Source organism: Chinchilla lanigera, unplaced genomic scaffold (genome assembly GCF_000276665.1).
Source record: "Chinchilla lanigera isolate Chin_1 unplaced genomic scaffold, ChiLan1.0 scaffold00007, whole genome shotgun sequence".
NCBI classification, from domain to species: Eukaryota; Metazoa; Chordata; class Mammalia; order Rodentia; family Chinchillidae; genus Chinchilla; species Chinchilla lanigera.
In genome coordinates this window covers 3634164-3648056 of record NW_004955408.1, presented here as the reverse complement: position 1 = coordinate 3648056, position 13893 = coordinate 3634164, and the positions used below count along the sequence as shown (strand labels likewise).

The following is a 13893-nucleotide window of genomic DNA, read 5'->3' as shown; positions in this document are numbered from 1 at the left end:
CGGGGAGCAGAGGGGATTGTGGAAAGACCCTTGGGAAGGATCCCTAGGACAAATCTATCAGAGGAAAATGGAAATAAAAAATTACCACACAAACAAGCCACCTGGATAAACGCAGAGGAAGTACAGGTCACAGATTCTTGCCCGCTCCCTCCTCTGAGGCAGGGAAACCCTAGTCACGGTTCACAGAGGTTGGTTTTTCCAGAGTCTGGCACACAAGTCTCAACTGACAACTGGAAATGTACAAGCATAACCCTGACACAGGTGTAAACAACAAACACGGAGAGGTTAGCTATTAAACTCCGACACGGTCGTAGTTAAAACGGTGATGTGGTCGCAAGGAAAGCAGCATAGGTCAGATGCATAAAATCCTCGTACAAGAGTGTGAAAAACTTCCTACTAATTGTCAACAGAAGTTAAATAAACCTTGGAAAAGTGAGAGAAAGGCTTAGGGTAGTTCACACAGGACCTACTGGTAGGGAGGGACATTTCCTTTCTGTTACCTCAGCTGCGGGTACCCAGCAAGCACACTCTAAGTGTTTGTTGAATGACTGAAAGCTCGTCACTAGTAATTAGAGAAATGAAAAATTAAAACTACATGCTGTGTTTCACTTACCAGGTTTTAGAAACGGAAAAGGTCAGGATATTGGCAAGAGCTGGAGGAAACAAGTACTGGTGCACCCTGACAGAATGTCAACTGATAACCGCTTTTTGTGGCTTGTGACAGCACAAAATTGAAAATAGTACAAACGTATTCTCAAGCTCACTAAATAAACGGGGCCCCAGAGCAAGCGAAGTAGAGTGGATCCACCGGGCAGAGCATTCAGGGCACACAGCTACTAGCCACGCGGCGACTCTATTACTACTCATGTACTGTGTATGTATTTTTAAAAAACATGAGTCTGTCTCAGTGCGTGCAAGAGAGGGACAAAAGGCCCAGGGCAGACCCATCGTGGGGAACGATGAGTTCTCCCTCAGGAATGAGGGAGGGGGAATTTTCCTTCCACTCTGGAATAAAACGGAGCATCTTTGGGGAAACCAGCAGCCCCAGGCAAGAATTCTTTCTAAAACCTTCCTTCTCTCTCAGGCTGGAAAAAGCAAGGGCGCCCTCTACTGGCTGAAGAGAGAAAGTACAAAGAAAAAGAGGGCTCAGAATGAAGTGGGCCTCGCCGGCTGTGTGCCAGCCCAGTCCATCTCCCCAGGCCCGGGGTCTGCCGGCCAGCTCTCCCCGCGAGGACAGCGTGGTGCCTCTCGTTCCCCACTACACCCCGTGCCCAGGGCCTCCCTGGCACCTGAGCTGGTCTCACCGCACAGGCGCCGTGGCCTGCGCTGGAGGGTGGGGGCCAGGACGTGTCTGGTTAGAGGCCGAGCGAAGGCTCTTTAATAGGGAGGGACTGGACATGTATTTACACAGGCACGAGGCGGCAGCGAAGGAAGCAGGGGCGGGAGGGGTCGAGGCTCAGACCAGTTCCACCTTGGCGTTGGGGTACACGGCCACCACGTCGTAGCCCTCGGGCGGCTTGACGCGCTCCTTGGCGTGGCTCTCGCAGTAGAGCCGCTCGTCCAGGAAGAAGTAGCCGCGCTGCTTGAGGTTCAGGCCGCAGTCGCTGCACATGAAGCACTCTGGGTGGTAGAGCTTGTCCCGGGCCTTGACGATCGTGCCCCTGATGAGGGTCGGGTGCGGACGGGCCCGGGAGGTCAGAGTCAGATGACCCTCAGGTCCTCGCGCTGCCCCCAGCAAGGGCCCGGGGGTTCAGGGGTGCGGGTACTCACACGATCCCATGGCCGCAGCGCGTGCACTCTGGCAGTCCCTGCAGGCCGCTCAGCGGAGTGCCCAGCTTGCTGGCTGTGGGCTTGAGGTTCCGGGGGCCGCTGGGCCCGGGCCGCTCCCCTGAAACGGGAAGCACGGGCGGGATGAGCCAGTGAGGAGGTCGGACCTCCATTTCTGCAGGGCCTTGCTTCTGGGGACTCCACGCCGAGACTGGGGAGTCTGGCCAGTGAGGCAGGGGGTGTGAGGCAGGGCGGAGGGCTGGCCGGTCAGAGGGGGACACGGCGGGGTGGGACGACGGGCAGGACAAGGCGTCAGGGTCTTACCGCCCTCGCCGGCCTCCAGCATGCCCTGCAGGTAGCGGAAGGAGCCTGACTGCTTGGGCTCCACAGCCGCGGGCTCTCCAGGCTCCCTAAGCATCCTGTACACCTCAGAGCCCAGGTCCACTCTGCAGTCCCGGCTGCGTGGGACGCCTCTGGCTGGATCCGCACTGGGTAAGGAAACGAGGTGGAGGAGCGACAGGTTGCCGAGCCGGCCCCCACTCTGCCAGCGTGGGAAGGGGGTGAGGCTCTGTGAACCAGAATGCCACCAGCTGGGACAAGGGTCAAGGGTCCGGGGTCGGGATGGGGCCTGGGGGGAGCTGAGGGATCAGGCATGAGGATGGGGTCTGGGCGGGGCTGCGAAGGCGAAGACTGCACTACCCCGGGGGTGGAGACACGTGCAGGCCGCTCATCTGGGCTGGCAGGGCGGCCTCACTGCTGCTGCCGTTCTGAGGGGCTGGAAGACGAGGTGACTGCCCGTACGCAGACCCCAGGCCCGGTCCACACGGAGATCCCAGGCCCGGTCGGGCGTCTTCTGGTGCAATCCCGGCGGCCGAGGACCGCCTGCTGCTCACTGGGCTGCTGTCCTGTGAGAGTGAGGCCTGAGGCACTGGGAGAGCCGCGGCCTCACCCTGCTCGCTGCACCTCCACTCTGCGCCACCGGGCCGCAGTGGGCACCGGCTGGCTCTCTCCGCTCTGGGGGGCTTTGTCCACCCCTACAGAGTCCCGAGCTGTGTGACCTCAGGCTGCAGGCACACAAGCACAGCCACACCAATGACAGGGCTGTGCACACAGTCACGTGTCTGCTTAAAGACATATGCACGCGTAAGGCCAGCACACACACACACACACACACACACACACACACACTTAACCGCACGTATACGGGCCCCACTGGGGAAGGCCGTGGTGGCTCCCGTGGCCGAATCTGGGCTGGCAGCCAGAGCAGCCAGATTTTGGGGTCCAGCTCGAGTTCAGGCCATGGGGAAGGTCCCCGCCTCTGCCCGGGAGGTGACTTGTAAGCCTCTGCAGTGTGGACAGGAGGCCTGGGTGGGAAGGAAAGGATGCCCAGCCTCGCGGGGAAGAGCTGGACTTGGCCGTGGGCAGCCTCCAGCACTGGGCACCCTGTAGCCTGTGTCTTGCTTTCTCCAAGGTCGGAGCTCGGGGAATGCACAGGCCAGCAGTTGAGGGGGAGCCCTTCCCCTTCCCCTACTCTGTGGACAAAGGGGAGGGTACTGCTGCCCAGGCTGGCCCCCATCAAGGCGGCGGCAGCAGCAGCAGCAGCAGCAGGACTCTATCCCTGTCAGACCCTAGAGAAGCGCTGAGAAACCTGAGCGCTCTCACACATGTCCGCTGGGCAAGCAGGCAGGCGGGGCTGGCCTCTAATGGGGGCCAGATGGGCTGTGGTCGGTGGGGGCGGGGCTCGGCCTCCAGGAGGAGGCTTCAGTGGGGAGGGGGCGGGGGAGCCGGTGGCTGGCAGGACGGAGGCCCTCGCCACCCCCGCCAGCAGGGTGGGGGAGTGGACTGCGGGGTCATCAGTGCCATGCCCCTCCCCGGCCACCCATGCAGCAGCCTGTTCGGTCGGTGTGAACCCAGCGGCGGCCTCTGTGACTGAGTCCCTGCTCTACCACTCGCAAACCTGGCGCGTCACCTCACCTCTCCGAACCTGGTTCACCAGCTGTGAGTGGGGGACGCGACAGTCTCTACCCACAGGCTCGGCACACGGCAAACGCCCCTTAGCGGAAGGGCTCTCACTGGAACTCCCGAGCCTCCGTTCACAGGCGCCCCCTCTGTGTAGGGTGAACCTCATCCCCGCGCTGCGCTCCCCGGGTCTGGGCGGCCGCTGCAGACTTGCTGGGTGAAGCCGCAGTGGGCTTTGCAGCGGCCGGAGAGCGATGGCCTGCGTGGTCGCCAGGTCCCCCATGACGAGGTCCGATTCTGGACCCTCAGCTTGGAGGTGAGCACCAAGTCCAGCTGAGCGGGCCGCACCTCCTGAGGCCAAGGCCCGACTCTGTGCGGGGCTGCAGGGCACAGGCTGGGGGCTGCACCCGACTTGCCTCTAGCCCTTCCCAGGTCTCAGGCCTCCCAGAAACCCCTCCCTGTTGCTACCCTTCTGCCCTGCGTTCCCACGTTCGGTCCTGGGAGCGTCCCCTGTGGGCCTGAAGCCCCAGTGGGCCCTGTCCGCTTCCCTGTGGGGTGCATTCCGGGGTACCCTGCACTGGCCCTGGGCTAACCATGGCCTCCTCCTCCTCTGATGGCTCCAGCTAGCCCCACCCCCACGGGCAGAGGGTGGGAACAGCAACGGGACAAAGAGCCCTGTGTCTCTGAGTGAGGACACAGCCCAAAAGGGTGGGGTGGGGATGTTTTTGTCACCACCTATGGAGCCCATGACCTTTTCAGCACAGAAAGGGGCGGCAGAGGAGGGGGCTGCCGTGTTGCTTATGGAAAATCTGGGCCACTAGCAGCCTGGTGTTCAAAGCAGATGAAGAAAAGCACTGGGGCAGGGGACCACTGGCTGTGAGCCTCCTGAGGAGGAACAAACACGACTGGGCTCCGGATCCCAAGGCCCTCTTCCACCTCTCCTGCCTCTGCCACCTTTGAGGGAACCTGGCCTCACACAACGCACGCAGGTCTGCGCTCCGCCGCTCCCTCCCACCTGCCCCTTGTAAAGCTGGTTATTTTATTTTTTTTTATTAAAGCTGGTTATTTATTGATGCCAAATCTGCCCCTGCCCCAGCCCGTAGGGCTTTCACAGGGCCACCAGAGAAAGCCTCTGAGGCACAAAAGTAGACGTGAATCCCTGCAAAAACAGCCGAGGTGCCGGACGGAGGAGCTCAAGAGCCATGCTGAGCCTCATCCCTTGCCTCTAGCCCGTGCCCTCCCAGCCTTTCTGCTCTCTGAGCCTGGGGTGCAGTCTCACCTTGGGCCTTGCCGTGTGCTTCCTGAGGATGCTTCCTCTCTGCCACCTCTTTGCCTGCCTGTTCTTTCCCGGAAATACCCCTCCTCCAGGAAGCCTTCTCTGACTCCTGGCGGAGTAATGCGCCTATGCCGGGCTCCCCTGGCCTGGCTCCCCCTATCTCAGGACTCCTGAGTGTCCCGCCTTCACCACCTGTAGGACTACGGCCCTCTGTGGCGGTGGCAAGCACGTGGCCTGTGGGACGCTGGACAGGGCCAGCGGGGACTGCGGCAGTCAGTGAGGGAGGGGCCGGGGCAGACCCTTTCTCAGATCTGGTGCAGCAGCCTCCTCTCCCCGCTCCGGGTCCTTTTCCTCCATGTGGAGAGGACAAAAGCAGGCCCAGGACACTGTGCTTCCACATGCTGGGTCCTGCGGTTCTGGCCCAGACTCCACCTTGCCCAGACTCAGGGGCTCAGACACATCGAGCTGGGTCTGGATACCTCACTCTTGGCTCAGACACATCGAGCTGGGTCTGGATACCTCACTCTTGGTCTGGATACCTCACTCTTGGCAACAGCTACCTCTCACGTCCGTGGGGAAACGAAGTCCTAGAGCAGCCCAGACCCCTCACTTCCCTCGAGGACACAGCCGTGGCTGAGACTTCTGCTGTACACAAAAACGTGATTAAGCGGACAGATGCGTAGCCTGTGATCTACACCAGCTGCAGTCACACAAAGGCCAGGAGAGAACTTTAACCTCCGGGCACCCAAGGCTGGGATGAGACAGAGACGTGTCTCCTGGGCTGGGAACACCAGCCACCAGGCGCCTGCTCCTCTGCCACACTGCTGACTTCTTCCTAACGTGGCACTGCCAGCTATCAGGATGAATGCCAGCGGGCGCATCCCCTGTGGAACGTGGGGTGGAGCGGGAACAGCCCGGAGAAGCCCTCTGTTTCAGTCTCTGTCCTGAGTACCCGAAAGCCACAGGGGAGGTGAACCTGTGGACCTTACCTGGCTCCTCTGCTGGGGGACCTGGAGCCAGGCCATGTCAGACCATGTCTGGACCTACCTGGGCCTCGGGGTCGATGTGAATCCTGTGTGCCTGGACCTTGTCATCAGCAGCACCAGGCCAGCTCCTGCTCTCAGGCCTGTGGCAAGAATTCCAACCGTCACACACATCCGCCCAGTACGCTCAGCACGGCCCCGAGCCAGGACCGGGGGCTTTGGGCCTGGAGTCGCCCAGGACCAGCCTGTGTTTCCCCGGTACCCAGTGGGGTCCGCTGTGGCAGAGCCACGGGTCTAGATCTGCCACCCTCCTGGGGCAGGGCTATGTGCGCCCTTCCCTGCCAAATGCCCAGCCCAGTCTCATTTGGCTCCTGGACAGAGGTGGCCGCAGGGGCCCTGCAACTTCCCCACACGTCCACCCTGTCTGGGGCCTGCAGAAGCTCAGCTCAGAGGCTCCGCTCAGGAGGGAGCGAGCTACACAGATACGCCAGCCAGGAGCTCAGCCCCGGATCCCTCGGCCGCCCTCGGCCTCCGACCGGAGCTGGGGTCGGCTCTCGGGGAGGTGAAATGGAGGTTCTCAAGGGTGTGCCTTCCCTCTTGCCGCCTCCCCACACAGCCAGCAGAGTCATCTCCGAGGTCTGCCTAGCCCAAATGGGAAACAGGCCATTAGGAAATTCCTGCATCGCCATAGAAACCAAAAGCCAAACACTACTCAGGAGGGAGAAAAACATCGTAAACCTGCCATAAGCAGGGCGGGCAGGCCTAGAGGTTGCGGCTGGGGCCTGCCCCTGGGTAGCTCCCAGCTCCAACGGAAGGCAGGCCGGGCGGGTGCACAGACCCTGGACTGCAGGTGGTGTGAAGTGAGTGGCTAGACCAAAAGGAAATAAGGACCCTGAATCAAGAGGTCTTCTAGGGCTTCCTGGGGCCTCACAACGGGCCTCACGACTTGATCCTGTTTCTTTATCAGCCAAGAGATTTAATAATCCCTTTATAGCTGCAGTGCACACTGACTGCCCGCTCCCTGGAGCCTTGCAGACTACCTCTCTACGCAACAGCCCTTGGGGGTCCTTGGCATCAAGGTTCTGCTGGCCCAGGGCAATCCCTTCAGCCATGCAACTAAGTGACTGCCCTAACTCACAGCTCTAACTGTATGTTCTCTCAAAACTCTGCTAGGACACACCTGGGACATTCTCCGTGGCTATCTGGCCTGATTCTTTCCTGAAGCTCTGCCAAGGAGGTCTGTCCAAGCTGAGGTCTAAAGAACATAGGGCACCACGTACTCAGAGCCATGAGAGTGGCCCAAGCCATCAGGTCAGAATGAAGGGCTTAAACAGTCTTAACTCCATCACAGACCTTCAGGACGGGCAGGTGGCTCCAACTGCCCATCTTCAATGAAATGAGATCCAAAGTTTGGGCTACACCAAGGCACCTTGGATCACAATCCTGGGCCACGGAGACCTCATCCGTGTCAGGGTTGCAGTTCATGCTAGGAAAGTCCTGGACCTACAGAACATGCCCACGAAGCCTGGGTTGCCTTAGATTATGGCTGCCCGGCCTTGGGAAGGGAAGCTGGGTCTTTACAGCACGTTTCACTCTGCAGGCAAGTCTGTAAGGGATCAGAGCACTCCGTAGGCAGAGGCAGGCAGTGAGGCTGGCCTGGGCCCTGTTACTCCCGTCAGCAGCTCACGAGGCTGATCCTCACAGGAGCCCATGTTGCAGGTGGAAGGGTCTTTGGGGCCCAGGCCCAGGTCCTGGAATAGCAGGCGGACAGATGGGGGCCCTGACTCAGGGGCCCCTGCAGGGGAGAGGGTGCCCGGAGGGAGGAATGCTGGGCCAGAGAGTCAAAGCGGCCCCTCTGTCTTGATCCCTAAGAGTCTGCGTGTGTGTGGATGCGTGAAGGGCAGGACTTGGGTTTTCACTCTGAGCAGGCTCGGAACCTCACCATCATTCAATGCCCAGACCACAGAACAGCTCCCACTGTGGGGACAAGGAAGGTCAGGCTCGGGGCGCACAGCTCTCTCACGGCTCTCACGCCAGTCTGGAATCGAGCTGTGTGACTGTGGAGAATGGATGTGCTCCCTACTGCATGGCCAGATGGCCGCTGGAGACTGTGACGCCCAGGCTGGAACAGGTCAGTGGACCACTGGCTCCATCTACGCCTGGTGTGGAACAAATGACCAGGACAGGAAGGAAGGAAGAGGGGCCTCCGCCCAGCACCCTCCTGTGACATCGGTCTCTCTAGGAATCTCCTGACTCAGGCCCCTGTGCGCCTCCCCCAGCTCTGCTGCCACCAGGCTGTCCCGGTTCAGCTCGAGCCAGAGCCAGAGGTGAGTCAGGGCCCAGGAACCCGGCCAAGGCGGGAGGCCTCGGAGGCTCCTTGTGGGCAGAGCGATGCTGAGACTTCCCCCAGCCTGCAGCCCCTCAGTCTGGCTCCGGGGGATGCACGTGACCTTGTTTTATGGGAAAGGAAACCCAGGCTCACGGAGGTCATGTGGCTACCTCGGACCCGCGGAGGCCTAGTTCTGCTGAGCTCCTAGGCCAGGGCGTCCTCACTATGTGCCCTGTGGAGCAGGAAAGGCCCTGGACTTGCAGCGGGGCCTACTCAGTGCCAAGCGCACAGCCGGCGTCCTGACCCGAGCCCAGACCTAGTCTCGGGCCAGCGACAAACAGGTCTACCTCATAAACTCTCTCACCGAGTTTAAAGGCTCCAGGCCAACAGCTCACCTCCCACCCTGCCGGCACTAAGGCATGGTTAGCTGTGTTGTGGTTTGGAGAGGTTTCGCCCACACATTTCCATAGGAGGTCGTGGAAAGTCCCTGTCAACAGGGAACGTGGCAGAGCTGAGCAGTGAAATGACTTCTCCGATCCAGCCGGGGCAGGGCTGTGGGGAGATCCCACTTGGCTGGGACTAGCCCAGCAGCCTGTCGAAGCTGAAGACAGACCTAGGGCTGGGCAAGGCCGGGGGCACTGGACCTTTCATTCTAGCTCAGGACCCTGTCTCCTCTCCTTCTCAGTGGGCTGCACAGCATTACACAATTCGTGGTGGGAAGACTGTTCCAAATCCGGACCCCACCAGAGCAGAGGCATGGGCCGTGGTGGGGACAGCTGAGGCAGGACAGCTGCCCAGGGGGGCGGGAGGCAGTGGCTGGCAGCTCGGCAGAGGTGCTGGAGTCTTTAGGAGTAAGACAGACCAGGAGTCAAATTCTGCTTCCTTACTGCCTGTGTGGCTTTAAGCACTCTCTAACCTTTCTGAGCCTCAGTTGGTCCATCTGTAAAGTGGGGCCTCCACTCAGTTTTAATTGGTTTGAAGATAAATGCTCTGAGATGCTCATTACAATGGTCACTGTGGGGAGGGGAAGGGACTGAAGTAAAGCCCACAGGCAGCTCAAGCTCTCATCTCTGCTGCCAGCAACACCTGCAGTAAGAGCCCCCGTGGACTTCTAATCTCAAGCCAAAAGGGATTTCTCTCTCCCGTAAGCTATTCCGGCTCTAATCGGTACCCTCCGGGCCCCTAGGAAAGCACTAATCCGAGGTCTGGGCTTGGGCAGGGTGCTGAGGAGCTGAGTGGGACAAGCCCAGCTCACCCAGGACGAGGCCGCTCCCGATCGCTCCTACATCTCCTGCCGGCCTCCCTGCCCGGCCCGCCCGGTGCGCACCTGCTCACAGAGAGCGTGAGGTGATCGTGGCAGCCTTTGATGCGGTTCTGCGCCTCCAGGTGCGTCATGAGCTCCGTGCTCTCTCCGTTGATGGCCTGGATCAGGTCTCCAGGACACAGGGCAGCCAGTGCGGCCTTGCTGCCCGCATGGACCTATGGGCAGACAAGGCAGATGGTCAGCACGGGCACCAGGCGACCCTCTGCGCTAAAGCTCCTCCAACCTTAGCATCTGCCTGGTGTGGACCGGCTGGCAGGGGTCCTGTGGGTGGGCAAGCCGGGAGGCTGGCTGAGGCCCGCAGGTGGCCTTGCTGTAGCTTCTGCTCTGAGAAAAACCCCAGCTCCAAGTAGGGTGTGGTGATGCACTCCTGTTCACAAGTTCAAGCCCAGCCTGGGCAACTCAGCGAGACTCGGACTCAAAATAAAAAACAAACAAAAACGACTGGAGATGCAGCGCGCAGGCCGTGGGTTCAGTCCCAGCCCCTGAGGCCGGGAGGGGTGTGAGGGTCTGGAAGGAGGCTGTTGGTGACCCAGGGGCACCTGACAGTGCCCGCCTCCACGCTTTCTACAAATGCTGCTCCCTCCACCTGGAACACTCTTTCTTATGTCTCCCGAACCCTCCTCACTAGCCTCTTGCTTCCCCTCCAGGTCTCAGCAGAGAGGCCACCACCTCTGGAGCTGCCCTTTGCGCCGGTCCCCATCCATGCCCCCCGCACTGTTGTTACCTCATCACAGGTATGATGGGGGAGTCCGCCGACCAGCTCCTCAGGCAAGTCCATCTAGTTCCAGCTGCCAGCCTGCCCTTGGGTCTCAACTCCATCCCACTCCCTTTACAGGGCACCCGGGGTCACTGCTGACCCTGCGGAGTCCAGCAGGGTTCCCATGCGGACACCCTCACAACACTGGTCCTCTGATGAAGGGCACGTGTGGGGGGTGAGGACTCAGAGAGATGCAGGGTAGGCAGCCCTGGGAAATTCAGGCAGTAGGGGGCCCCTTCACTCACGTGCGGCCCCACCCCCGCCTCCAGAAACAGACCGGGGCACCCTTGCTGTTACCCTGCCTCTCCCGCCAGCGTCTCGCTCACTGCGGGCCGGGAGCCGCCAGTGCTCTCCGTCCTACTGCGGGAGTGGGAGCTCCTGGAAGCCCGGCCAGGCTCAGCTCGGCTAGTTCACAGCGACAAGCGCATGAAGCAGAGGAGCAGGCAGCTCCTTGACCAGAGCCTGCTGTGGGCCCTGCCTGGCTGACCTGCCTGGGGAATGGTCCTCTTATGAAGCACGATGTCCCCAGGCCACCATTAATGGTCACTCGCAGGACCTAGGCAGCTGCACAAGCTCGTCCGGTGGCAGGTGGCCACTGGCACCACGCTTCCTCCTCTCCCGGGCCTGCTCTGGGCTCCCTGCCCTGCAAGGACACCTGGACTCAGCACTGTGGCCACAACCAGCTCACAGTGGCCCCTCAGTCACTGGGTAAGGACAGGCTGTTCTCATACTTGCAGATGAGGAGGCGCTTGCCCTGGTCCCCTCTAAAGAGGAATCTCCTTTCTCAGGGGGCAGCTAGCTGCGAGATGACTCAGCCAGACAAGGGGTGCATTCAGGTCCCTGTGGGCGGAGGAAGTTCTTGAAAGCAGGGGTGGCTGGGATGCTGCCAGCTCCCTTAAGCTAGGGGCGTTCTGGTCAGAGAGGGCACCAGGCCAGGAAACCATGACTACCCAAGCTGTCTCGACATGCTTTGACTCATTAATTCGCAAGGCAAACCCATCTCCTAGATGAGAAAATTGAGGTCTGAAGCACAGAGAAACAAGTTATACTGTAAATGGCTGAGTCAGGATTCTAACCCAGGCCAACTGATTCCAACTCCAAACTTCTGTTCTTAACTACTGTGCTTCTGTGTAAAAAGGCAGGGAGGGGAGAGAGTCCCAGAGGAGACCAGCTCTGCAGGGCGCCGTGGGTGCAGACAGGAGCCGGCATTTCCCTGGGGTGGTTGGGAATCACGGAGGGTTCCAACAGGAAGTCCCTGGACAGAGCCGAATTCAAGCTGATCCCTCTAACTACGCCAGAGTGAGGAGTAAACGCAGGGAAAGCAGATGCGCGCAGTGAGGCTGGGGGAGGTGGGAGCCTGCGTGGCCCCCTCACCTGCAGCAGCCGCACTTCAGCCCGGACGTGGTGGGGTGGGGAGGGAGCCACAGAGGACGCTGTCGTCCACGCAGTCCCAGCAAGCTGGCCATGGGCCGGGATTCCTGCTCACTCCGCTTCTCTGGATATCTCACCCTAACTTCCCTGTGCCTCAGTGCCCCCATCTACACTGTGAGGTCGGAGGGAGGCCTGCCATGTGCCCCGGCTGAGACAACTGGGGGGGTGTGACACCTCCACGAGAGGCTGGCTACACAGCGGGCGCACCGCAGGGCTGCACGGGGTGGGCCTGGCGCACTGTGGATGCTCGGGGCAGGCCAGCCGTCACGGCTTATCTGTGGGGAAGGAGCCCTGCGGACCCTGGGGACCACTGAAGTTTCTGGGCAGCACCTCAAGGGCCCGTGTCTGTATGCAGCTATTCCTTCCTGCTGGGTCCCGGCTGGGGAGGCCCCGCGGCATGGGCAGGGCCGGCTCTGAGCCCCCTCGCTAAGGACACTCCCACACAGCGCAGTCCCCTGCAGCCTTGCCCCTCACGTACCTGCTAGGCAAGCTGTGGCCTGTGCCTCCCCAGCCCTGCAAATCCTCCCAGATCCCACCCAAGCCCCGGCTCAGTCATCTTGGCTCCCTGGACCGGAGCTGCTGCTGTGTGACAAAAGAGACAAATGACAAAAGAGGGGCTCTCCTCAGCACACCCCCTACCAGACTGCCTGACTGCCCGCCAGGGTCCTGCAGCCCTGGCCAAACAAGGCCGCTGCTGCTCCTGTGACGTGAGAGGCCTCTCCTAGGCGGGCAGGCGGCCGCGTGGGCAACAGATGTCTCAGCTCCCTGCCGCCTGCGGCCGTCAGCCCCTGCCACTGAGCCTGTCAGCGGCCTCACACCCGAAGTGCCTGGCCCGCTGGCCGGCCTAACACTCCCAGGGGCCCTCCCGAGGACACACAGCTTGACCCACACAGGCAGGCACTGACGCTCTGCACACACGCACACACGCACGCACACACACACATATGCAGTCCGTGAGGATCTCTCGGGGAGCGGGAGATGAAAGCCTCCCGGATGTAGGGAAGGCCCACCTCTCTCGGCCCCAGGGACCTCGTGGTGAGGGCAGATGTGGGAAGCCTCCTAGTACAGCTGGTCCTGCCCGTCACCCCGGCCCCCAGGAACAGGATTTCAGGATTCCTCACTCCGCCGGGTGCCCACCCCCACCCAAGAACTGGAAAGGAGTCTGAAACTTGGCCCAGCCCCAGGGTGAAAAGAGGGAGCGTGTGGGGGTCGGAGGGGGGTCCTCAGCTGCCCTGACACGAGTCCCCAAAGGCCAGAGCAGCCCCTGCGAGGTCGACAGAGGGCCCTCGGCTGGTCCCAAGTCTGCCCTGTGTTCCTTCCCGACCAAAAGAAGGGCCTGGGTTCTTCTGTCCTCTGGGCTGGGGGCCCCCCAGGGCGGGACTGGTGCCCCTCTTCTGCCCCTCCAGACAAGGGAACTTCGGGGCTGAGCTGGGACCCTGTGCCCCCTGGGTACCCTGCGCAGGGAGGCCGGAGTCTCCTCCTCGCTCCTGCCCGCGGACCGGCCACCTCCCCAGCTCTGTGCCGGCCCTGTGCCCCCCTCTCCCTCCTCTTTCTCAAATTTGGGCCAGACGCGGCCCTGGGGCCCTCGAGGACCTGGCCCGAGGACATCCTGGTCCCCGGCTTTCCGTCGCCTGTACAGCAGAGGTCTCACCACATCATGGCCAAGTCTCCCCTCTGCCTGGAAGCCAAAGATTCCTCCCGGTCATTTCCCCCTAGGGTGGCTGAGGCCAAGAAGAATGGGGAAGAAGTCCGGGGTGGGGAAGTGAACAGGCTTTTCGCAGACTCAGCGAGGACCCGGGCCAGCCTGGGGCCACCCAGCTCTGCCAGCAGGGACCTGCCGCAGGGGAGGGGACCTCACTGTCACTCTGCCCCAAGTCTTCAGGCGGAGTCGAGTCTGAGGAGTTCCTAGGTCCCTGCAGGTCTGTCTAGACCCCGGGCCTAGGGCTCCCGGGCCCTCCCTGGCCTACAGTGACTCCCCCAAAAGGAGGCAGCGGGGAGGGGGCGGCTGCGAGCTCGGGGCTGGGGGCCGAGCGGCGGGGCCTGCGGGAAGGCGGTGGGGCGGCGCTG

General features: G+C 61.5%; 1 protein-coding gene across 1 annotated transcript; it reads right to left on the bottom strand.

Moving 5' to 3' along the window:
* Positions 1–264: 264 nt before the first annotated feature.
* Pdlim4 (PDZ and LIM domain 4) lies at positions 265–9793 on the bottom strand (the record flags this gene model as incomplete). Its single annotated transcript, XM_013508295.1, is given in 6 exon segments — positions 265–1661; positions 1771–1888; positions 2092–2255; positions 2467–2672; positions 6050–6128; positions 9642–9793. Coding segments are annotated over 6 exon segments (924 nt in total), but the record flags the coding sequence as incomplete, so codon positions are not given.
* Positions 9794–13893: the final 4100 nt, after the last annotated feature.